The sequence below is a fragment of the Suillus fuscotomentosus genome (genome assembly GCF_016647785.1).
Source record: "Suillus fuscotomentosus strain FC203 chromosome Unknown F5891scaffold_52, whole genome shotgun sequence".
In the NCBI taxonomy this organism is placed as follows: Eukaryota; Fungi; Basidiomycota; class Agaricomycetes; order Boletales; family Suillaceae; genus Suillus; species Suillus fuscotomentosus.
Genome location: NW_024539564.1, coordinates 383551 through 405538, shown reverse-complemented (window position 1 = coordinate 405538; position 21988 = coordinate 383551). Strand labels below are relative to the sequence as shown.

The following is a 21988-nucleotide window of genomic DNA, read 5'->3' as shown; positions in this document are numbered from 1 at the left end:
GTTCCCAACCCGCTTAAGATCGACAATGATTGGGATTGCTGATGTTTCTTTCATAGGCACGATGCGGGTCTTGAACGCCGCCACCAGTTTGCTCGTTTCCGCGTCGTTTTCAGGGCGATCGTTGTACACGCCGAACTTTAGGGTGTCTCCGATCTGCAGCAGATTGACCCATGCAACGCCAGCTCTGCATTTTGCTACCCGTGAGTCTAACTTTTGCGTCTCCTTGCCTAGGTCTATCTTCGGAGGTGCTGCCTCTATCGGACGCTGATTCAGTAGCAGGTGCGATCCACCTTCATCCTAACATTAGTGTGCCATTGGTTAGTCTTTCCTCGCGCTGATCAATGCCAAACGCTTACTCCTCCAGATCCTCCCTTCTTTCCTCCTCCTTTAGCTTTCTTTGGTGCCATTTAGCTCGAAAATTTGTTGATCTTGTGGGGCAACGCAACGGCAACACGATGGTAAGTAACTAACAGTGAAAAATTTTATTATCCGGCTCCCAGATTTTTGGTTTACCCTAGCCTTCCGCCCTTCGCCCTGTGCCTCTGCCTCATGTTCACTGGAGGTCCGCGAGCATCACGTGATGTTGTTTTGGCGTCGATAGAAGGTATATATCTTTACTATCTTTATCTTTATCTTTATCATTTATATATGATATATGATATATTATAGACTATTAACTTGTTAACGTCCGCAGATGGACCAGTTCCAAGTGCGGAAATTTACTATATTTATCTGTTCATGTATGTATGTTTGATTCGTTCTTTTGCTCCCGTTGTTCCGCCAATAGACCTGTGGCGACCGCGGACGTTAGAATACATTATACCGTATATTATTCCTATATGATATGATACTTTCTATATGATATTTTCTCCATTTTTCAACGCTATCACAGGTCAACATTAGATATACTATATATGTATTAAGAATTTTTGGTGTGTATAGCCATGAGTTTGTGTGATGTATGTTATGTCATTATGATGCTATAATGTACCAGTTAGATCTACACTTGATATATGCTATATATGCTGTATTTTGTAATGATAGATTACCAAAATGGATTTTGTAGGCCTTCCATTTTCGTTTTTCGGGGCCTAGGGGTTAACATAACCATATATTCAACCGAACCTATTTACAAGAATCCTATATAATGTTCCGCTTGATATCACACAAGCCGAAGTGTCCGACTTCTCTTCCAACTTCCACACGCTCGCAGAGCAGTTTGGTTCTTCTGATAATCAACTCAAGCTTGTCGGCATCCTTCGCAAGCTTTGGAATGATGTCGTTGACCCCATTGTCCAAGCTCTCAGGCAGTCAAATGTTTGCCCTGGTTCGCGTATATGGTGGTGTCCCACTGCTGAGTTCACGCTGCTTCCCCTCCATGCAGCAGGACCCTATGAGAAGAGGAAAGACAATTTGTCTGATATCTACATCTCATCTTACACCCCCACTTTGACGACTCTCATACGTGCCAGACAGCAGGTTTCTCGAGATACGTCCTCGCAACATTTTGTCGCCATCGGTCAAGGCAACCCGGTAAACGGGAGGGAGCTCAAATGTGTCACCTCTGAACTAGCCGCTGTCGCTCAGCATGTTACTCCCATCATCTCCTTTACATCCCTCGAGGATGCCAACGCCACAGTCGAGAATGCACTCGATGCACTTGATCATAATCAGTGGCTCCATCTTGCCTGTCATGGAATGCCGAATCGGACACAACCGTTCGAGTCTTCATTCGCCATGCGCGACGGGCCTTTAATGATCAAGGACATCATCCGATCCCACTGGCACAACCCGCAGTTCGCATTCTTATCAGCCTGCCACACTACCGTTGGCGACGAGAAGAACCCCGATGAGTCGATCCACCTTGCTGCCGCTATGCAATTCTGCGGATTTCGCAGTGTGATTGGTTCCATGTGGTCTGTTGACGACGAGGTTGCACGCCAGGTCGTGTCTGCTTTTTACCGCAACCTCATTGATGATTCAAAAAGATTAGACTGCATGCGCGCTGCGATAGCGCTACACAAGGCCGTGAAATCGTTGCGCAAGAAGAAGATTCCATTAGAGCAGCAGATTGTATTTGTCCACATAGGTGTGTAGTTAGAGACTCGATTCGCTATATGATTCCATTTACTGTATCTCTAGTTGTTTTCCTCGCCTCGCTCTCTGTTGCTTACTTATCTCTGCATGATACTTTGTTGTTCTGTACCGTACTAGTTTCACGTACCGTGTCTTGTCGAATAAATGTGGTTTACTCCTGCATCATCACACTTAGCAGTCGTCTAACGCGGAAACGCGGGATAAAGATACCAAACATCAATTGGGAAAGGGTTCCAAGGTTTTGTGTAGTCCTCCACGAACTCAGAAACTCATTTATGTCCACCATATGATTTCTAGGATGCATCATATTTGTGGGAGATACCAGAGTCTATGTAACTTTGGTATCGTAGTGGGGACTGCATACTTGCATGATGCCTGGCCACGGATTTGAAGTCCTCCGACATATCATTATAGATCGCTTGGATGCCACGTGCCTATGAGCATGCAATCATCTATTAGTAGGTTTAACTGCATGCAGTCCCTATGCTCAGGTCATAAACATAAGTCACTCAAGTAACCAGGATACGTACCGGTGAGCACATTGATATCGGTGCATGAAGCAGCCCCTTCAGAAGAAATAGATAAATGACAAGATCACGAGTCGGTCAATAAAGATCATACCTCGCAAAGCTGATGATGCAGTCTACAACTTCTCTAACGGTGTCAAAATAGGGATCTGTAGCATATCGAAGTGACAAAATGTCAAGATAATCGTCAGCGGGTACGTACCCGCACTGGGACTTCGCAAATTGGCACGCAATGGTTGGCTGGATCTTGAATAAGAGGTAAGCTACTGAGATAGCGACCAATGTCTATCTCGTAAGAGTGTCACGATACGTCTATACATTTGAGTGATACGCAAGCGCCGTCTTGAGTGCGTCGTGCATCTAGTAGCAATACAATAGTGAGGAAGTATGGTGATTGGTCAAAGAATGCTATCATCCGAGGGGCACAGTACCTACTGGGAACCTTATCAGCATCCTCGCGGCAATTTAAGTTGGATTCGTTGTTGTCCGTCCAAGAGGATACCCAGTCCGGACTCCGGACTGTAGCAACTTCATAGCATGTAACCCTTTACCCTTTCTTCCGCCAAATCCCGTATTCAGAAGGATGGGATGAGCATTGAGCGGCGGAGGAAGCCATCCTCAGAAAAACTGCCTAAACAGTAGTAGGTAAAAGTAGTAGCTGCGGCCAACCATATTGAAGTTGTTACTGGTCACGTTTGGCCTCGTGACACATTGCTTGCTCCTCGTTGGAAATATTGTTATCCAAATATTTCTCCTCACCGTTGACCGCAGTGCACTGCAACACTTCCTCGTCATCAAGCACGACCTAATCGATCATACGTTGTCGTGCCTTTAACTGATGGTCCACCGTCCTCCAGATTCTCGTCTCCTGTCCAACCTCATAGCACACGAAAAGGAGTATACGAAACATCTATCTGCTCTTTTCCCCATATCACATACTGCTCTAGCATCTCTTTCTGCATTCGCAGCTGCCTCACCTTCGGCTATACCTAGTAGTTCTTCGGCCTCTCTGGCACAAACTATGACCACCATCGTTGATATCCTCTCCGGCGCGGACGATGCTCTTCAGCTTTACAATAAGGCAGTCGAGAACTGGCGCGATCAACTTGCCCACTTGATAAAACTTGAGCAAGACATAGCATCTATTCTCCGTGACAGGGAAATTCTGTTCCGTCCCAACTCTTTCTTTGCTAGCTCTCCGTTAATCTTCATTTCAGGGTAACTCGGCTAATCAAAGTTTCCAAATCCTCTAAGACCACACGGGATGCTCGCTCATCAGTGAATTTACCGTCTGGTTCTACCTCATTTATATCTCTCCCTTCTACCAATTCTACGTTACACGGCTCTTCGAATACCAAACTTCTGCAAACTCAAGAGGAGCTACGCGCATGTGAGGCTCATTTGGCCACTAAAGAGTTGGAGTTAGAGGCACTTCGGGTCAGCATAGCTAGAGAAGGTCTCGGTGCTCGCTGTCGGGCTCTTATTGATTGTGGGTGGACTTGGGGCGAAATGGGCAAGGAAGGTCTCCGGGCCTTACAGACTCTTAATGCTTCAAGTCCAGATGCTCAAGGTGTGTTTCTATATTGTTTTATTGTTCCAGATTATTTATTCACAAGCGTGATGCACGCGTATCCAGAACCACAACCGCTTTTGGCGTCATTTCCATCGAACTCGCATCCACCCTCCACGTCCATTACTCCCAAACAAAAGCCTCTCACGCTACCTTCTCATGTCACACAGGGCCCAATATCCTACTCCTCCGACATTTCCTCCCTCACACCTTCTCAAAGTGCTTCGCAACAACACGATGGGCCCTCTCGTGGAGTTAGCCAAGAAGGCGTAATTCCTGATCATCCTAGCTCCAATGGCCATGAAGACGTGACAATCAGTATTCCTCCTGCACACGCCATCTCAGAACTTACCATGCCCACTGGTGTCCGTTCTCCGTCCCCTCTCAGGGCCCCTGTACCTGGGAGTTCAACAGACCTCGAGACCCGCCCCCTCCTACTTAGCAGTAGTGCACAACAGATCCGCCGTCCATTATCCAGGCGCATAACTGAGATAGACGAAAATGAGTACAGGGAGGGGCCTGCTGTCGTAACAAACTCCTACTTCCCATCCCCTAACAGCGCTCGTGGTGCGGACACTAGCAGTGAAGAGGAGGAGACTCATGGTCCCTTAGAGGTTATCGAGAACGATCCATTCAGTCAATCCAAACGCTTCTCTTTGCGTCACGAGGTATCTCCAGACGCTGTTGAGCACACACCCAAGCGTAACGGTAAACAGCGGGAGCATATACCATCCATGAGTTTCTTCGGCTCTCTGCGCGGTTTATTCAAGATCTCGCACAAGGATCAAACTCGGGTGGAGTGGAGTGGTGCTACAGAGTCCCCGGATGCGAGTACAAGCAACAAAGGGAAGAAGGGCTGGTCTACGCGAACAGATGCAAACCTGAAGGCTTCCAAATCTCAAGACAGCTCAGAGTCTGAGCCTGAGACAATTCGCAAGCCCCCTCTGCCTTCAAGAGGTGCGAAGTTGCGCAAGGGCCGGTCACAGACGACAGCTCTCGCATCCTCTAGTGGATGGCAAACTGACGGACCTCCTTCTGCAAGTCCACGCACAAGCGTCAGGCGGAAAAAGAAGAAGTCAGTTGCGGAGTTAAAGGGCAGGGACGGTGGGTATACAGACTGGCGAGCTTGACGCAAACAATTCAACTCCTGCAGGCCTCCCATCTCGGAGTCAGTCGGAGGTTGTTACCCGACGTCCGTCTGTAAAGCGACAGATAACCCCAACCTCCAGTCCTCAGGTTCAACCACTCGATCTTTCACGTGCATCCTCACTCTCGATGCGAAATAGCGTAAAGTCGGCCCCGAATCAAGTAGCAGTCAAGCCACAACATCGCAGAGCAAGTACAGACCTCTCCGGGAATCTTGACAGCGGCAATGGGGAAACGCCTCGTGAAGGTTATCCACGACGGTCAGCCTCCCTCACATATGGTGCTGCACCTCAACACCCGGGGGATTCTCCTGGAACTGCGAGATCAAGATCCAAGCGCACACCCAAAGCAGTGACCATACATCCTCCTCTTCCAGCGAAAGGGAGCACCAGTGTGAGCCTTATGAGCATCGTTGAGGATGTCGCACGACAGAATCGCAACAGCCGGGGTGCTACAGTTACAGGCTCATCGAGTCCATCTCCAAGTACTACTAAACTTGAGGTCCCGCGTGCCCCTATACCAGGTGTGCCCATCAACGCAATGTGGTCCCCCAAACTTTCCCATGATCGGCTTCCTGTCCGCTCAGGATCATTGGATATTCCCCGTGCACCGGGGTCAGTTTTTTCTGCATCTCAGTCCTTCCCGGTTGTTCCGGGCGCACAAGGAACAGCGAGACCCAAACACGAAACCCCACCGCGTCGCCCGTCTATAGGAAAGGGGAGTCACAAGTCAGCTGCAGTTCCTGGAAGCGAATCCAGAAAGACCTCCCGACCAGCTGTGTCACCTCTTCGTTCAGCTCTTCGAAATTCCAGCCGTACACCATCACCCAGCCCAGCTCAATTATCAGAGATACGAAAGCGAGGAGCTGATGTAAGCGCTGAGGATAGTAAACCTCGTGGACGGACACCAGAGCGGGATGCACCCGAGGAGCGCACTCCAAGACCAGCCCGGCCCGGGCAGGCTAATGAACTGAATGATATCTCGATAAGAGATTCAGTTTCGATGACATCAATATCATCATATAGAACGGCGGAGGAAAGTCCTATCGAGGGGGGGTCAACTCCCCCGGCTCCGCAACATGACACCGAGTCATCCACTGTCTCCACTGAAACACCGACAAGACGGAAGAGTGTTCGGGTATCTCTTCAGCCGACATTCTCTCCTACTCCGCCTGCTCTGGAAGATGATGAGGCCCATGGCCGTTACCCCTGGAGCTCAGCGAAGAAGGACTGTGACAATCATGATGAATCCAGCGAACCTGTCATATGGCAAGACTCGAGTGACGAAGATGAGGAATACAGTCGTGCACGGAAACTGCTTAGCAGAGCCGGTAAGAAAGATAAAGGGAAGAAGAAGGATGTATAGCCTGTCGCCGAGTTTAAGTCATTCCGAGCTCAAACAGGGATCACACTTGTTACATCCCTTTTGGCCCTTGATCGATATTTGTTCTTCAAATTCGTTATCATCGTCAGCATTTCATTCGCAGTCCTCGGTTAATTGTTACACACCTTCACATATAATTTTTTACATCGATTTGGTTTACAGTTGAACCTTTTAAAGCTTTATACATATTCTGAATACATAGACTGGATTGCTTTCACACTTACCGCGGGGAGTTGAGGATCTGTGCGGATTAGGTAAAAGAAGCAGTACAAACACCGACAATCTCTGCTCGCCGTCCCGTCCACACAAGTTCCTCCTTGTCTTCGTCACTTCCTCACCGAGTTTATCTTACCCACGTTATCCGCGTTTCCTGATCTTTATTCACGTTATTTGTACAATCTTTACTCGCTACCATGGCCGAAGAGCTGCAGCAAAATTCTCAAGGACAAGAAGGCTTTAAGCTTGAGGACAACGCGCCAATTAATGTCAAGGTACGAAAATCGATGGCATCGCATCGATTGACGCGACTTCCCATCTTACAACGGATCGCAAGTCTGATCTTCTCCCCCAGGTTGTAAGCTCAACTGGGGACGAGGTTTTCTTCAAAATCAAGAGCAACACCAAGTTGAGCAAGCTTCAAGGCGCTTATGCTACTAAAGTCGGTAAGGATGTGGGCAGCATTCGGTGAGTAAAATTTCCACTTATTGGGCAGGTGGATTGTTATGGGTGGCATAAACTGTGTTGGTTCCCAATTTGCTGAACAATCCTCAATCAGATTTTTGTACGACGGATCGAGAATCAACGACGATGATACGCCTGCAAGCCTCGAAATGGAGGACAACGGTGAGCCTTTTTCCTCTGTCGTATATTTGTTTGTTTCTGAATTTACTCCTATCTAGATACGATCGATGTGATGGTAGAACGTGCGCACTCTTCCAGTTTCTTCGTTGCTTTCCTAATTTTTGATCTCATTATCCTCTTTTTGGATATGCAGAGGTTGGCGGTTCATCTCCTGCATATTTGTACAGTCGTCGCCCATAATTGTAACACTACGGTTTATTTGCTTCCCTGTCAATCTGACGACTATTCATATTATTGCATCAACCGATACTTTCTGGATGTAGTATGCTAGCGCTTAGCTCTGGCGGGGAAATTGCCACTTCTCTCGAGAATGAGTTTCCTCGTCGCCCGCTCAGCGCCTTGTTGAGTGCGGTGATACACGTCTGCAGGCACTGCAGAATCTTTTCAATTTTATACTCTTTGAACGCTAATTATGCTTATCTGACTAACGCGCTTATTAACGTTGATCCCGTTCACCACGAGATCACCCCCTCGACACGGATCACAACCTTGGATATCAGTATGCCATTGAAATGAGGTACGTCTACTTTGACCTACCGTGTGCCGCTCGTGCAGTTTAAAAAATCCCTGCACAACAGTCCTCAAACACAATTTTTCTGACTTCGATGTGTTCCATGTCATATCTACCCGAGCACATTGTCACTTTCAGGGGTGTTGGCGTGAGAGCTCTACGGATACGTACATGACATGTAGCAGTGTTAGGGCGCTGAGCGCCTAGCTCCAAAAACCAGTATACATTGTCATCAAGTACGCTCTTCATTATATCGCAGAATATGTATTCCACCCGAAGTCGAACAGTCATAACAGGCTTGTAGGTGGAAAAGTTCGAATCCATGAGGTTGCCATTGAGCTAGGTAGAACAGGAGTATCAACGGTAGAAGAATTATGTAAACGGTCTCGCGCGGGAATAAGTGTGAAATGTAACTCCAGTGTTGAATTATGGAATGAAGAGTTGTCAAGTTACGTGTCATGATGTGGAAGAATGTGAATAGATGATGTCAAATAAGTAGCACGCAAAAAAATCTGAGAAAACGAGGAATGCTCATGCAGGTCTCCACTCGGTACCTGGTCTGTCAACCATGTGCGACACTTCTTGCCAACTTGCTGGGGGTTCACTAGATGCTGAGGTGCCTTCTAATGTAGCAGCCGCTGTTATGAACGACTGAGCTGCGGTACTGATGTCGGGTCGGCTATCATCACTTTGTCCCCCATACGGCCGCCCGGGGATATCTAATCGCTCGACCTCTCGCTCACGGGAGGTAGGGCGAGCAGTGAGACGAGAGGTAGTCGCCTCTGAAGGTGCAGAAATAGAGGGGGTATAGATGGAGGGGTTCGAGGAAGTCTCTCTCAGACGTGACCCAGAGCGTTGCCCCATAGGTGGCCTCACTCCGAAAGTATAATTCTCGTTGCTGCTGTGAACTCCGTCCGACCCGCTACGTGAGCGAGAGTCGGATGAATACGTCGTATCCTCCTCAAGACGAGCCATAGACGAATTTGCACGAGAGCGTATGGACTGGACAAGATCCAACGATGATCGTGAGGCGGCTCCGATGCTGTGTATGAGTGACTGCGTCCGCGAACGAACGGCTGAACCAGCACGAGAACTCGACGAACCCGATTGAGAGGCAGATCGAGAATTAGATCGAGAACGTCCAGATTGTGAACCCCAGAATCTGAGCGATGACCACGACGGCGACGGCTGCTGACCATCGATGATTTCGGGCTGCGAGGACCAACTCCGAGGAGACCAACACTATCCTCGCCTTCCGCAGCTTCATGGGGACCTTCAGGCACAGGCTGCTCCATCATCTGAGGCTCATCGTACTGGTCTTCTGTCTGTTCCTCCTCCTCCCCATCCTCCCCTGCCTCATCGTCATCGTCAACCTCCTCACTAAGGAAGGATTCATAACCGCCGCCACCAAAAGTCTCGGTATTGGCGCTATCGACACGAATTCTGGTGGGAGCAGTGTACACGATCGGAGAGGGAGGCGACAACGCTGGAACGGTTCCTGCACGAGCGCGACCACGGCCTGGTTGGGGATGACGAGGTGGCATAGGTATCGGGCTACCATATCCAGAACTAGGACTGGACAACCCCGAGCTCATGCCATGCGAATGGGGAGATTCAGATGAGGTATCACGATTGCCAGTGGATTGTGTAGAAGTTGACGTTCGCGACACCGTTGAACGAGTATTCGTTGATGGATGTGTTTTAGGAGTCGAGTGTGTACCAGTCGTTGAAGAAACTGAACCTCCACGGCCAGGACGACGAATTTGGAATGGGTAACGAGATGATACTGGCTGTCCAAGACTGGACATTGAACCCGAGGTACGTGGCGGAGCTTCGCTGTTATTTTCGACCTCGATCTCAACCTCGGCCTCTTCGTCTGATTCCTCTTCATCATCATCGTCGTCGTCGTCATCGTCGTCGTCATCATCATCCTCTTCTTCTGCTTCTTCTTCATCCTCTTCATCATCTTGTGCTGGACGTTCTGAGCCGCTGGTGGGTGGTGATCTGCGCTTTTCCTTTGTGGAACCAGGGGAAGGCGGGAAAGGAATTTGATCTTTAGATGACACTTGAGCACCATACCCGGCGAACGGATACGGAAGCTTGAGGAGAGGTGCCGAAGGACCGGACATCTCCTTATCCTTCGATGATCTCTTTACGACTTTGGGGATGATCTCGGACAGCTCCGGTGGAGGTGCTGGCGCCTCACCAGACACCTCTCTCGGAAGAGCGAAAAGATCCTCTGAAAGCGCACCGCGCCTTGCTAGTGGTGGCACGGAAGACAAACCGACAGCCGCAAGCACCTGGTCAACTTCGAACGGTGGAGAGGTTTTCAAGCCCAGCGGTCCCGGTTCATCCTTCTTTGCGGTACCAGACCACCGTGCAGGAGGCTTCACCGTCAAGCAGAAATCATATGCTTCTTGGATACGTAGACGCGTACAAATTTTCCAGTGCCACGGGAGAGCATCCGCCTCAGAGGCACCGTCACCGTTGTAGTTGGACAGAGACTTCTCGCGATCATCTTCCTCCCATCTGAAACGCGGCCCACAGAGTCCGGCGCATGCCTGGCCACTAAGAATCCACAGTCCAATCCTGTTCATATTTTAAAAAAATCAGAAGAAAACGAAATATCTTGGCCTGTGATTGCTCACCAGCTGAAGAGCAGCACAAGAACACGCCACGCCGTCCAAGCAGCATTGGCTATAAGAACGCCACGGGCGTAAACCGTTAGTGTGCCATCAGACGCACTGAAGTAAGTTCCATCACGGCGAATGAAGCCAGCTTCGAGCATAGCAACATAATCAGGAGAAGCGGATGTAAATGCGAGTAGCAAAGCTAGGGAGAGTCCCGCTCTAGGTAGTAGAAGCGCGACAGTGGGCAGGTTCTGCGAGTAAAACCAGAACGTTTCCGCAATACCATCGCGAAGACTACCATTTTCGCCAAAGAAAGCCGAGAAGCGGATGTACTGCATGAAGCAGAAGTTCGTGTATGACGTCATGGAAGCAAGGTTGAAAGCAGCCGAAGAAAGATATAATGGCGTGATGAGCGGTCGCTCTATATCGTTATTCAGTCTCGAATATAATTTGTTGAGAAATAGTACTCACTGACACGCCATCGGCGCCAGAAGGAGTAGACAAGTTCATATAGAACAAGAACCATAGTAATCCAAGCCAGCCAACAAGCTATGTACGCTGCAGCACCGAGAGCCCAATTCTTGCCCGAACCTGGCACACCTGGTGCGGAAGGATTAGGAGACCTGGCGATCCTGCGGAATGATAAAATGAGACTGCGCCTATTGATCCTTGAACAAGATATAAACATACTGCAACATTATAAATACAGCATTGAAGTCGAAGAATGTTTGCAGAGGAATGTGGTAGAAAGTCATGAGAGGAAGCAAGTAAAAGTAAAGACGAGTTAGGGCAGAAGGGTTCCGAAGCAGTTCCGGATGGAGACCAGTTGACCGAAACTTTGGTGGCTGAGAGTGCTCCTGTGTTTTGACTGCTGGTAACACTACAGTTTCACTCAAGCCAGTAGTCGTAGCACGTGACCAGACTCGAGGACGTAGAGGATTACTCTGCAAAGTCTGGTCTGTGATATCCCGGCGATTATACGGATTAGCGCTAGCCTGCGCATTTTCCTGGAGGCTCACAACACGCACAGAACGTGGTGTAGCCTTTCGACCGCCCGAGAACGTCTCGGGTGGGGGAGGCTCGAACATTGCAACGGAGGAGTGGAAAGTTGATGCTGGTGCAGGCGGCGGAGGCCTCCTTGGAAGCCATGAGGGATAACCTTCTGAACCTTCTGATATTCTCGGATGAGTAGAAGAAGAGGGGCGTTCAGAGACGTAGCCTCTGTTTGGGGAATCCCCAGGCGCAGATGCGCTTAGAGGAGATTCTGAAGACATGCTGGGCTGCAGTCGTGACATATCGTTAATAAAATGAAAATATCATGCAAAAGATGAAATAATAAGCGAGTTCGTGAAAACGTAGCAGAATATAAGTTGGTGTCGCGTTGGATAATTTTTTTTCTGGTTGGTTGAATATTAGAAAATGGAATGTCCAGTGAAAGGATGCGAATAAGATGATGAGCAAGATGCAGAGCGGGAGGTTAAGATAAAAGTCCCCAAGGTCGATATACCGAAGAGATCTAAAAGGAACAAGCAAGCCTCGTGTTCCAAGTCCACGATTAAGAGCCTCGTGTCTTTGCCTTTCGTATAAGTGAACCAAAAGGTGGGAAGAAGGCGCGCGCACAAAACGAACACGCTCTGCCCTGAAAAACTAAATATCTTGCCCCTCCCAAAAAGGAAACCGAACAAAAATGCTTCCGCTTACCAGATCTTTACGGAATCAAATCGGACTTTAGTGATAGCCAGCGGCTGCAACCTTCGAACCGAATGAAAAGAGTGACGCTGGAGAACGAAAGGACGCGCAAAGCTTTTGCTAGAAATACTGACAGCTTCCTGCGCTGCGGGAAGCTAATGACTGCAACGAGCCAAGCTGGTGACAGTGATGGTGATACGGGAGAGAGTTGTGTATCTGTGTTTTCCAATGTCACCTAAGTGTCGCCCGGTCGTTGCTAGGCGGGAGACATGAAGAACAACAGAAACAATGATAACGTAGCTCGTACTTCACTACAGGTATTTAATCTAATCAGTAAATAACTTTAACACCGATGTTGGTTGTCTCATGACTCCCTCGGAGTGAAATGCAAGACGTCGGAACCCTCTCCGTACGCTTCTTCCCAGTCGAAATCGCTCTGTTGGTTCTCCTTACCAAATGCTTCCAAGAGTTTCGCAGCTTCCTCCCCGCCGCTAATAATTGCGCGACCCGCTTCACAAAACTTTCCCCTGGCCCCCTGGCCGTATATACGTGATTCATCTCCGGAAAGAAATGTGCCGATATGACGGAACGTGAGACTGATGCGCTCTCCATTCATGAATTGTTCCTCTGCGGACTTTAAATGTATCGGACGTCTGTCATGGTTAATTGCGTGCAACCATTTCGCATTCGTGTCGAGACCAAGGACGAACATTGAATTATGAGGCAGCGGAATTTTCTGTGATGGCCGTGGGGTCACGGCACTGACACCTGTTTGTTGCACCCCATCTCGTTTCAGACGAAGCGTCATTACTCGCTGAGCGCCTAGGCTGACATTGACTATCTTCGATCCACGCACGACATCGATCGTCTTGTCAGAGTGCTCTGAGATGTAGTCCGCACCACTACGGTAGTGTTGAATTAAGACATGGTTCACGGGGTGATCAAGAACGTTCTCCACATGCTCGCGGATGGTAGCTACCGTTGGGGAAAATTGTCGAAGCGGAGGGGACTCATCTGCCGGATGTCGGTAAATTGGGAAGCTGAAGTTGAACAGGATCAGCTTATCGAAAATGCGGCGAGGAGAGAAAGTACCTTCCATCATTTGATATCTCCCCCTCGACTGCCACGCGCCTCGGTACCTCACCACCTGAACGCCCAGTCATGTCAGAGCCCGGGCAACACGAGGTGATGGAAGGGGCATACCACGGTGATACATAACATTCCAATCAACCTCGTCTATTATCTGCTTGAACGCTGTGTCACATAATTTAGGGGGAAGCACGTTAAGCATGAGGCTAGAGTCCCCTTCTCCGATCTTGTCACCCACACCAAGACTCGATGGCGGTGTCTGCTTCCTAATACCGAGAATGACTGAATTTCCTCGATTCTTATTGTGTGAACACGCACATCTCGATGGTGACCTCGGAGTGCTTAGGTCAAAGTGCTGATAGCGGTCTGGTTGGGGGAGATATGAATGCTCGATCGGGTTACCCTATGCGCTGATCTGTAAGAGATGGTTTGGTTAGCGATAATAAAGTATGTATGGGCTTACGTGGACTCGGACTCTGGCCTTACTCGGGACTCGGAGTGAGTCACAGAGTACAAAGTACAAACACTTTTGCATTATGTAAGACTCACATGCACAAAATTTATCGACGCATGTCGTGCGCTAATTTCACTGCCCCTCCGAGTATTTGTTCATTGCCTGCTTGGGGTAAGGTTAAAAGAGGAGCGCGCAACGCGAACAGTACTCAAAACCATGGATGATCATCGCATTACAACACAGCCGTACAATAAGCAATATGTGATCAAGTGGGAGAGGGAAATAGCGGCTAAAGAGAGTGCAATGGTTATATCCTTCAGATTCAAAATGCGCGTGTCCAAACACTCGCGCCTGCCCAGTAATATACAAAGACATGAACCATCAAACGTAAGAGGAACACGGCGTGTGATTGAAACACAACGTACATAAAAGTTGGGAGGCAAACTAAACCGCGAACGCGGCCTGGAGCCAGGAGCAGAAAGAGGTCGCGGTTCGGTAGATATGTGGACGCAATTCGGGATAGTAGACAGGATCATACTATATGGTTCAACAGCATGGTCAACCGTCAAGTAAACCTCATCGAGCGGGCAGACGCTCAATAGAGGCATAAGTGTAATGCCAATAATCGCAGGCGCAGGCCAAGAAGACAAAACAGAACCAATAATAAACGAAAAGAAGTTTACATAGCCGGTGTTCCCACGACATTGCCTTTGACAGAAACGACGAGATCTGACGCAAGTCTACATCCCTTCCCCTAATCGTGGGAGTCGGGGATATCATCATCATATGCTCCTAGTCATCACTAATATACTAATAATTAAGTGAACTGGCGGGATTTGTCAAGCAAGAACTTCGTTGGTTTTTCCGTTCAACAATCAAACAAATCCTGCTAGAAGTCTCTAGGAGTCAGCCTAGAACACGACAACACGAAATAGCATCATCTCAACCAATCTGTGTGTAGGTCGAAGCAACTGTTGTCCACAGCCTTATTGTGGTGCCTGCCTGGAATTCCCAAGTTTAACATCATTCGTTAAGGTTCCTTGCTTGAATGTTTATTGCCCGCAGGACAGAGCCTCGTGGCGGGACGATATGTTTATATATCTGAGGTACTTGTGTTCGCGAGGGATTGTGACGCTGTTGAGGCCTGACTAGTGACTTGATGGCGGGCGCGGACAGGGTGGGCAAGCATTGGGACCAGGTCTGCTGTAATCAGACTTGGACAATATAGGTCAGTCGTTTTATATACTTCAATCGTTGTCGCTGATCAACTGCGGTCATTACATCGCTCATGCTTCAGCCTGCCAATGGACTATCTCAATATTCGTACACAGGAGCTCCGCGAAAGTATCAGGCAACTTACAGACGGGATATTTCCACACAATCTCAACTGCAGGGCTCCAGCAGCATTCGCTGCAATCACCTCGCTGAATCACAATGCATTGCCACTGTACCTTGGAATGGTACAACCCGTGAGCAGGCGGAACCAACATGAAATCGGATGTCCTCATGCATTCATTGCGACGAAGGGACGGTATGAATCATGCATATCCTCAATGAACTCCAGCGCATCTCTAAAGATTGTGTATCTTCGATATTCCCCCCCCCCCACAACATTGCTGCCGGAGTAAATCAGCCTCATCCAAATATGCACCAGTATGGTATCAACTTGCACAATAGACTCTGACCTGCATAAGGTCAGCAACCGCTTCATGGATCTCTTGAGAGTACGGCTCCTTGAGTTTCGAGTGGCTGACCGCGCCCTCTCACAATTGTCTCATTTCCAAGCGACGCAAGCTGGCGTTCCGACAACCAAAGACAACATCCGACTTTGAGACTTCCGAGGTCAAAAATCGACGACTATTGCCTCAAATCAGTCACTGGGTGTACCGTGCACTTCAGCACTAGTGGCGGTTCCTCCAAGAGGACGTGCAAGCTACTGTCTAAATCGCTGCCAAGCATCATTCTAATGCCGTTGCCTGAGATGCTGAATGGTCCTTGCAAACACTGTCTGACGGCCTGCTCTATTACTTTAGTTTCAGACATCATTTGACTGTACGAAGGATACTTAACCTTTTTCCCCAGGAAGGCCAGTTGGTTTCCTGGCGGGTGATTTTACTGATAAAATGATATATTATTCTCAACTGCGCAGATGCGATTCGACTAGTTGTACATTGACCCGATGTCGCACTGCATAAAGGCTTGAAGACGGGCAGGGTTTAAAACATACGCCTAACAAGGTTCGGGTAGTTACATAAAGCTTTACCGATATCATTGAGTAATCTCTCCGTTCAGCAATTTCGATTATGATCTATATGATCGGTGATCGACGTTGATGAATGGGCTATCACGTGTCTATCTGATTATTTTCACGGAAGAGTTTGGAAAGTGAATAGAACAAAAAAAACATTACAAGGAATATTACAAGGAATTCGGAGTACAGCTAACTTGGTAGCAATGCTACAATCTCCGGAGATACCTCATCCCAAGCAAGTAAAAAGGTAATACAGTCACAACATTACTTTACGACGCGTATTGGCAATTATTGTCAAAGAAAGGCAAACGACAGGAGTGGCGCAGTGAAAATCGCCGCGGGCAGTCCATCGCAACGTAGCATAAATTAGGACGATACGCGCTGAAGCGTACGGGTAGAAGTTGGTTGAAAGGAGGAGGATGGCTTCTGCATATCTGCAGGATTGCCGGCTGGGTATTGTTGGGGTGGCCGACCATTGATTAAAACAGGTGGCTGGCTCAGCATTGGTGCCAAAGACGCTGCGTCTTTCTGCTCCAAACGTCGTTTTTTGGTCCGCGGAGAAATGTCCCCATCTTGCACATCTTGGTCAGCGGTGGCACTACGCTTTTTCTCTATGTTTCCGCCAAACTCAAAAGGCGCCCTGAATCTAGAGAAGGGTCTGGAGATCGTCGCCAGCATTTGTTCAGCGGTAATCTCTTGAAACCTCATTCTCCACGTCTTAGCAAGCACCTCCCGCTTGGGTTTGGGAAGGTTGTACGCGCGCCATGGGTAATGCGGTCGTTTGTCGTAGGCCTCAAGTGCTTCCCTGTCTTTATTACTCCATCGCTCCTCCTCATCTTCTCTCTTAAGCCAGCCAATATCAAGCAGGCGACGTGTGATTTTCCCCGGAAGACATGGTCGCATCATAGTGGGGTGCGAAATTACGGTCTCGTACGTGTTCCACGCCTGTAGTGGATCAAAGAGCTCGACAGCGCGCTGCGGAATTGGAACGGCCTCATGCCCAAAATCGCGAACTTTTATTCCCGTTTTCTGGATTTCTTCCACGATTTCCTCTTGTGTGAGGTCCAGGGGGATGATTTCGGTGGGAGCAGGAGACGGAGCTGATGAGCGAGAAGGCTACACGCAGGTAATCAAAATTTGCAATTTCTACAATTGATGGGTGTGACTCACTGGTTCCTGGGGCTCAAATGGGGGTTCTCTCGACAACACCTGTGTTGAGATGTCGAGTGTGGTCTCACTTTGGGTTTGTTCGCCAAAGGTTGGGTCCTGACTGGACTCTCCTGTATCTGTACGTGGGAATGTGTCCTCTGATGTAGGAGCAACGTACTGAACCGGATTACTGGCGGGTATACCTGTTCGTAGGCCGAGTTCGAGTTCGAAGGGGTCGTGTGCTTTGGAAGACGACATCGCAGATGATACGAAACCAAGCGAATTTAATGTCCAGAAAGTGTGGACACTTTATACATTCACAGAACTCAGCTTGTGATGAATTCAATTGTGTTGCTGTCAGTGTCAATGATAGAATTTGTGGCAACTGCCAAACGGCAATTCCCGGCAGCTTTAGAGGTCCGTACGAACAAACAATGACATTGTGTCTGTACATGTCTTCTAGAGTCATGTCAAGTTCTGTCAGAAGCCTGAACGATTACAATAGAGCTTGGTCTCAGGTTTATTTTGTTGAGCGGAAATGGAGCAATTGGAGTAAGATTTTGGTATCCCTAAATAACTCGACGCGACGCGACGCGTCGCGTCAACAATCCCCGGGGCCTCTAAGAAATTCTAACAGATACTGCAGCGGTTGTATGGACCAATGCAAACGAGGCTTCAGAGTATTTTGTACCAGTCTACTAACCAGTACAAGCTCGGTGATGTCTGCTTGCTCGATGGACAATCGTAGTACCTCGCTACTTGTAGTACCGAAGCGTCGATTTTGAAGGGCATATAGCGGGAATGGGCAATAGGCATAAGCGCTTTTCCATCTGGGAGCGTATTCACAATGACAATGATGCATGCGCAAGGAACTGATTAGACGTATGCCTTTTCTGCCGACGCAGCCCGCATGATTCAGCATTCAACTCAAAATTCACAGCGAGCAGCCTGCCACGTAAAAATAGACAAAACCTGCCCGATTAAACTGCCCATATGCTAGAAAGCCTATATTGCACATGGTAGACACGGACAGTTGAATCCTTACCAGATGAATTATCTCCCGCATATCTTCATTCGTCTCCGGGGGGAAGAAGAGTCGTAAACCAAATTAATACCGCGCTGGAACCGGTCGCCTCCCTCCAAGTAGACCACAGCCTCGATGCTGGAAGAAGATTCACAATTAAAAATTTAACGAAGTATGGACTTGCTTGTGGTCTCCCGCGGTGAGATCTACAGACCTTGCATAGGTCCTTGATAGAACGAAGATACGTTCAACCGAGTTTCAAGGTTCGTTTATATGGTTTGGCATGTGACAAGGCACGTGAACGGACAGCCACATAGGATGGTACGCGACGCATCTCAATGTCTCGTGCTTGGTCCAGTCATCGTCGCACAGAAGAGTTTGAACATCGACATGTTAAAAGTTGCAGTATCACTTTGATACTGTACGGATCTTAGAGCGAACGACAAGCGGACCTAGATCAAGCTAACACGAAAGTCAATAACAAGGATATATCGTCTCTGTGCAGAATAGACATTTCATTGTGTTCGCACCATCAGACAACGCACAAAAACTGAAAGATTTTATGATCCATGACAGCGTGCTCACAATCCGAATGAAGAGCATCAGGCTGTCTACTGCTTCTTGGCCTCTCTCTCCTGCTTCCTGAGGGCCCTTCTCCTGATATCCTTATGCAGCGAATGGGTATAAGCAATAAACTGGGACTTCCATCCGATAACGTGCATCGCGTAATCGAGGAGTGCGTGGCTCCAGAACGCTGTAAGCGTGCCTGGGCGCTCAGTGAGTGCTGCACCGCAGGAGAAGCCAATTTTGGAAAGGCATGCGCGCACGTAGGATGCGGGACTGGGGATTAACGCAGATGTGCGTCGGATATTGGACATCTTGGAAACCTGGAGAAAATAAGGAGAAATATGGTAAGAAGTAATGGCTGAGAGACGGAATGGATGTTACGCACGACAAAGTAAGTATTGAGATGTTGGACGACGACCCCGTGGGACCGAACCTCATCTGCGAGAGCGCTGGTGAAGGTTTCAAGGAATGCCTTGGTACCACTGTATGTCGCTAGCATTGGAGAAGGCACGAGACCTGCGAAGGAGCCGATGTTGAGGACCAAGCCACGTTTCCTAAGTGCATTCGCATTGGAGTTATAGAGGTGAGATGCAGGTTAAATAACTCACCGCTGAATCATACCAGGGAGAACTGCATGCGTGACGCGGATTGTCGCATTCACGTTGATGGCAACGATGTCAGCATTTTCTTGTTCCACAGTCTCAGCAAAATAAGTGGGCATGGCGTGGGATTTTCCGACGTTGTTCACTATGCTGTGTCAAAAACAGAAGCTTAAGAATGCTACTGAGCACGCACCGAGGACACCAACATCGAGAGTATGAAGGAGAGCTTTCAGGCCATCATATTTGAGGTCGTCGTTTTGGGCAAAGTCGATAAGGTAGATTTTAGTTTCAACTGCAGATTTTGTTTTCGTAGCTAGAAGAGATGTGAAGCTTTGAAAAATACCGATATGAAGAACTCATACCAATCTCGACTGCCACGTCGTTCAACATCTTGGCATTCCGTGCGATGAGCAAGACGTTGAACCCCGCTGAACTTAGCTGAATCGCGAATTCCCTCCCAATGCCATCCGAAGCACCCGTGACAACTGGAATGAATGAGTGAGAGTTGCACGTTAGCAGAAGTCGCCTTACTGACCTGCCCATGCTCCCTTCTTAGCACCAAACTTTTTGAGCTGCAGTAAGGCAAGTCAGGTTCATCGGAAGACTAAAGACATGTGTTCTATGATCCACATACATCTGTCCCAGAGAGAATGAAGGTTTGAAAGAATACGACAAGAGTTTTGAACGTAAAACGTGCAAATGTTAGAGCACCGAGAGAGAGCAGAAGTGTATACTGCCAGGGACAGCTATTGACTATTTCGGGAGGTGAGAAGACATTTATCATATCACTGAAAATATACTGACTTTGATCAAGAAGCCAAACTTTGAGTGCAGTAGTGTCCATTGTCGCGTCGCAGTCGCATACTTAGACCTACTTAGACTCGCTGGCAAAGTGACGAAATGCCTGTTACTTAGTAAGCAGTTCTTCCCGCGGTCCATATACACTGCATTGTGGCACAGATGCACCACGATTCGGGAATCTCTTGATTCTTACTATATTTCGAATTTCCGTCTCTTCCTTACAAGTCCCTGCAGCTGTGTCCTTCAGCTAAAGCCAACATTATTTTGTTAAAATCATGCCAGTAATTACGTGGTTTCTCACTGGCTATGCGTAACTTAAAGTTGATCGTTTACCTGTGCGGTGACAACAGTCCCTTATCTTAATGCGTCCAGTGCACTCCAGGGAATTGGCCTTGACAGCTCCTACAATCATCTTCCAACACTGTGTCTATCACCTGTTGCTCCCCTGCGATAACCCTTGGCCTTGATGCCGTCAAATCCAGCCCTGGAATCTTCCATGTCGTTTAAATCGACGTAATGAACGAAGGCAGTATCAAGACTCGGCGTTAAAAAGTTCTCGAGCTTCTCAACGGCACTGGGTTTCGGACTATATCATTAATAATGCTGCGATCGTGCGTTTTCCTGTGCTACCTTTTACAGGTTGTATGGTGATTCTGGGACTGCAGAATCCTGGTAGAGACTTCTATTTAGCTTCGATCCAGCTGTGCTTGCAGAGACAATCAAATACAATGTCACAGGTCTAGCACTGGTTACAACGCTTCTCGCAGCCATCAGAATAGTGGCCGCAAAGTTATTATCAACATGAGATTCTCTCTTGTCAGTATCAACAAAGATCTCGGGTCCGCTAGCTATGGTATCAGCAACTTGAAAGGTGGGACTTAACATGCTTGTAGGCGATCTCATTAATTACTTTTTGCAAGATTATTAACTGTTATCTTTTGTTTTCACGAATGAATTCTTTCGCGCTGTTTTTTTGATCTATACTTCCTCTTACCATTGCTATCGATCGGCCACGCAATAGACATACGAGCAACATTAATGCGTGAGCGTCCCCACTCTATCCCCATCCTCCCGATTGGGTAAAGACATGGGCAGCAAGGGTGCGGTGATCGAGCTAAGCCACATGTCTCTGACAAACATTCTGGACATCGTGACGAAACTCTGATGCGGGCAAGTTTTACAATTATTTTGGGAAGCGGAATCCGTGGTGATAGGGTATTCTTTGCGAAGTTGTATAGCCATCGATGTCATGCTGTGAGTGGTAATGCAGGAAGTATGGGCTCGTTAGGGCTTTGGCGCATTCCTCATCCGCATTCGTGATAGCTCCTGCCTTCGTACTAAAGGGTCTGCTAGCTTCGATCGCACCTTTCAATCTGATATGCAAAACTGTGACTCTTAGACTTTTGCGATACGAATCAAATCGAAGAAGAGGGTCGCAGCACGTTATCGTATCACCGCCGTCCTAATATACCCTTGGTCCATCCAGTGGCAACGTAATAAGCCTCCGCACCAAACCCGCACGTTATTCACCTTTGTCATCTAATCGAACATGCAGTTACATTATCCGCCTCACCGATCACACGTGCCGATGGTTCTTCCGAGTCTCTCACAGAGCCTCGACATCAAGACTGTCGTAT

General features: G+C 48.2%; 7 protein-coding genes across 7 annotated transcripts; 3 read left to right on the top strand and 4 right to left on the bottom strand.

Annotated features, from left to right (window-relative positions):
* Positions 1-56: 56 nt before the first annotated feature.
* Positions 57-2097, top strand: F5891DRAFT_1175046 (CHAT domain-containing protein; the record flags this gene model as incomplete). The annotated part of the gene is made up of 6 exons (XM_041365692.1): positions 57-200; positions 232-279; positions 412-458; positions 670-744; positions 893-932; positions 1172-2097. Exons 1-6 carry the CDS (start codon positions 62-64, stop codon positions 2095-2097), a joined length of 1275 nt encoding a protein of 424 aa, XP_041222409.1. The 5' UTR covers positions 57-61.
* Positions 2098-3314: 1217 nt separating this feature from the next.
* Positions 3315-7018, top strand: F5891DRAFT_1113867 (uncharacterized protein). The gene is made up of 4 exons (XM_041363759.1): positions 3315-3791; positions 3842-4194; positions 4261-5298; positions 5348-7018. The coding sequence occupies exons 1-4, from the start codon at positions 3463-3465 to the stop codon at positions 6703-6705; spliced, it is 3078 nt and encodes a 1025-aa protein (XP_041222408.1). The 5' UTR covers positions 3315-3462; the 3' UTR covers positions 6706-7018.
* A 118-nt stretch (positions 7019-7136) lies between these two features.
* Positions 7137-7764, top strand: F5891DRAFT_1192724 (small ubiquitin-related modifier; the record flags this gene model as incomplete). The annotated part of the gene is made up of 5 exons (XM_041367643.1): positions 7137-7214; positions 7277-7407; positions 7499-7566; positions 7623-7646; positions 7718-7764. The coding sequence occupies 5 exons, from the start codon at positions 7137-7139 to the stop codon at positions 7762-7764; spliced, it is 348 nt and encodes a 115-aa protein (XP_041222407.1).
* An 862-nt stretch (positions 7765-8626) lies between these two features.
* On the bottom strand, positions 8627-11999 carry F5891DRAFT_1192723 (uncharacterized protein; the record flags this gene model as incomplete). Its single annotated transcript, XM_041367642.1, has 5 exons — positions 8627-9137; positions 9170-10684; positions 10744-11146; positions 11197-11357; positions 11422-11999. 5 exons carry the CDS (start codon positions 11997-11999, stop codon positions 8627-8629), a joined length of 3168 nt encoding a protein of 1055 aa, XP_041222406.1.
* A 779-nt stretch (positions 12000-12778) lies between these two features.
* On the bottom strand, positions 12779-13705 carry F5891DRAFT_1192722 (uncharacterized protein; the record flags this gene model as incomplete). The annotated part of the gene is made up of 3 exons (XM_041367641.1): positions 12779-13454; positions 13507-13561; positions 13618-13705. The coding sequence occupies 3 exons, from the start codon at positions 13703-13705 to the stop codon at positions 12779-12781; spliced, it is 819 nt and encodes a 272-aa protein (XP_041222405.1).
* Positions 13706-16110: 2405 nt separating this feature from the next.
* F5891DRAFT_1150257 (uncharacterized protein) lies at positions 16111-17737 on the bottom strand. The gene is made up of 2 exons (XM_041365120.1): positions 17379-17737; positions 16111-17324 (listed from the first exon to the last, which is right to left on the bottom strand). The coding sequence occupies exons 1-2, from the start codon at positions 17613-17615 to the stop codon at positions 16575-16577; spliced, it is 987 nt and encodes a 328-aa protein (XP_041222404.1). The 5' UTR covers positions 17616-17737; the 3' UTR covers positions 16111-16574.
* Positions 17738-18992: 1255 nt separating this feature from the next.
* Positions 18993-20394, bottom strand: F5891DRAFT_983234 (uncharacterized protein; the record flags this gene model as incomplete). Its single annotated transcript, XM_041377301.1, has 8 exons — positions 18993-19268; positions 19334-19502; positions 19557-19695; positions 19744-19863; positions 19913-20035; positions 20086-20122; positions 20185-20303; positions 20355-20394. The coding sequence occupies 8 exons, from the start codon at positions 20392-20394 to the stop codon at positions 18993-18995; spliced, it is 1023 nt and encodes a 340-aa protein (XP_041222403.1).
* Positions 20395-21988: the final 1594 nt, after the last annotated feature.

Excerpts from the sequence above, each read along its gene's own strand:
- F5891DRAFT_1113867 (XM_041363759.1), top strand. The coding sequence starts at position 3,463 with ATGGTCCACCGTCCTCCAGATTCTCGTCTCCTGTCCAACCTCATAGCA. Across the intron at positions 3,792-3,841 it reads CTCCGTGACAGGGAAATTCT|GGTAACTCGGCTAATCAAAG; the intron begins GTTCCGTCCCAA and ends TCTTCATTTCAG. Across the intron at positions 5,299-5,347 it reads GGAGTTAAAGGGCAGGGACG|GCCTCCCATCTCGGAGTCAG; the intron begins GTGGGTATACAG and ends CAACTCCTGCAG.
- F5891DRAFT_1150257 (XM_041365120.1), bottom strand. The coding sequence starts at position 17,615 with ATGTCGTCTTCCAAAGCACACGACCCCTTCGAACTCGAACTCGGCCTA. Across the intron at positions 17,325-17,378 it reads CATTTGAGCCCCAGGAACCA|CCTTCTCGCTCATCAGCTCC; the intron begins GTGAGTCACACC and ends ACCTGCGTGTAG.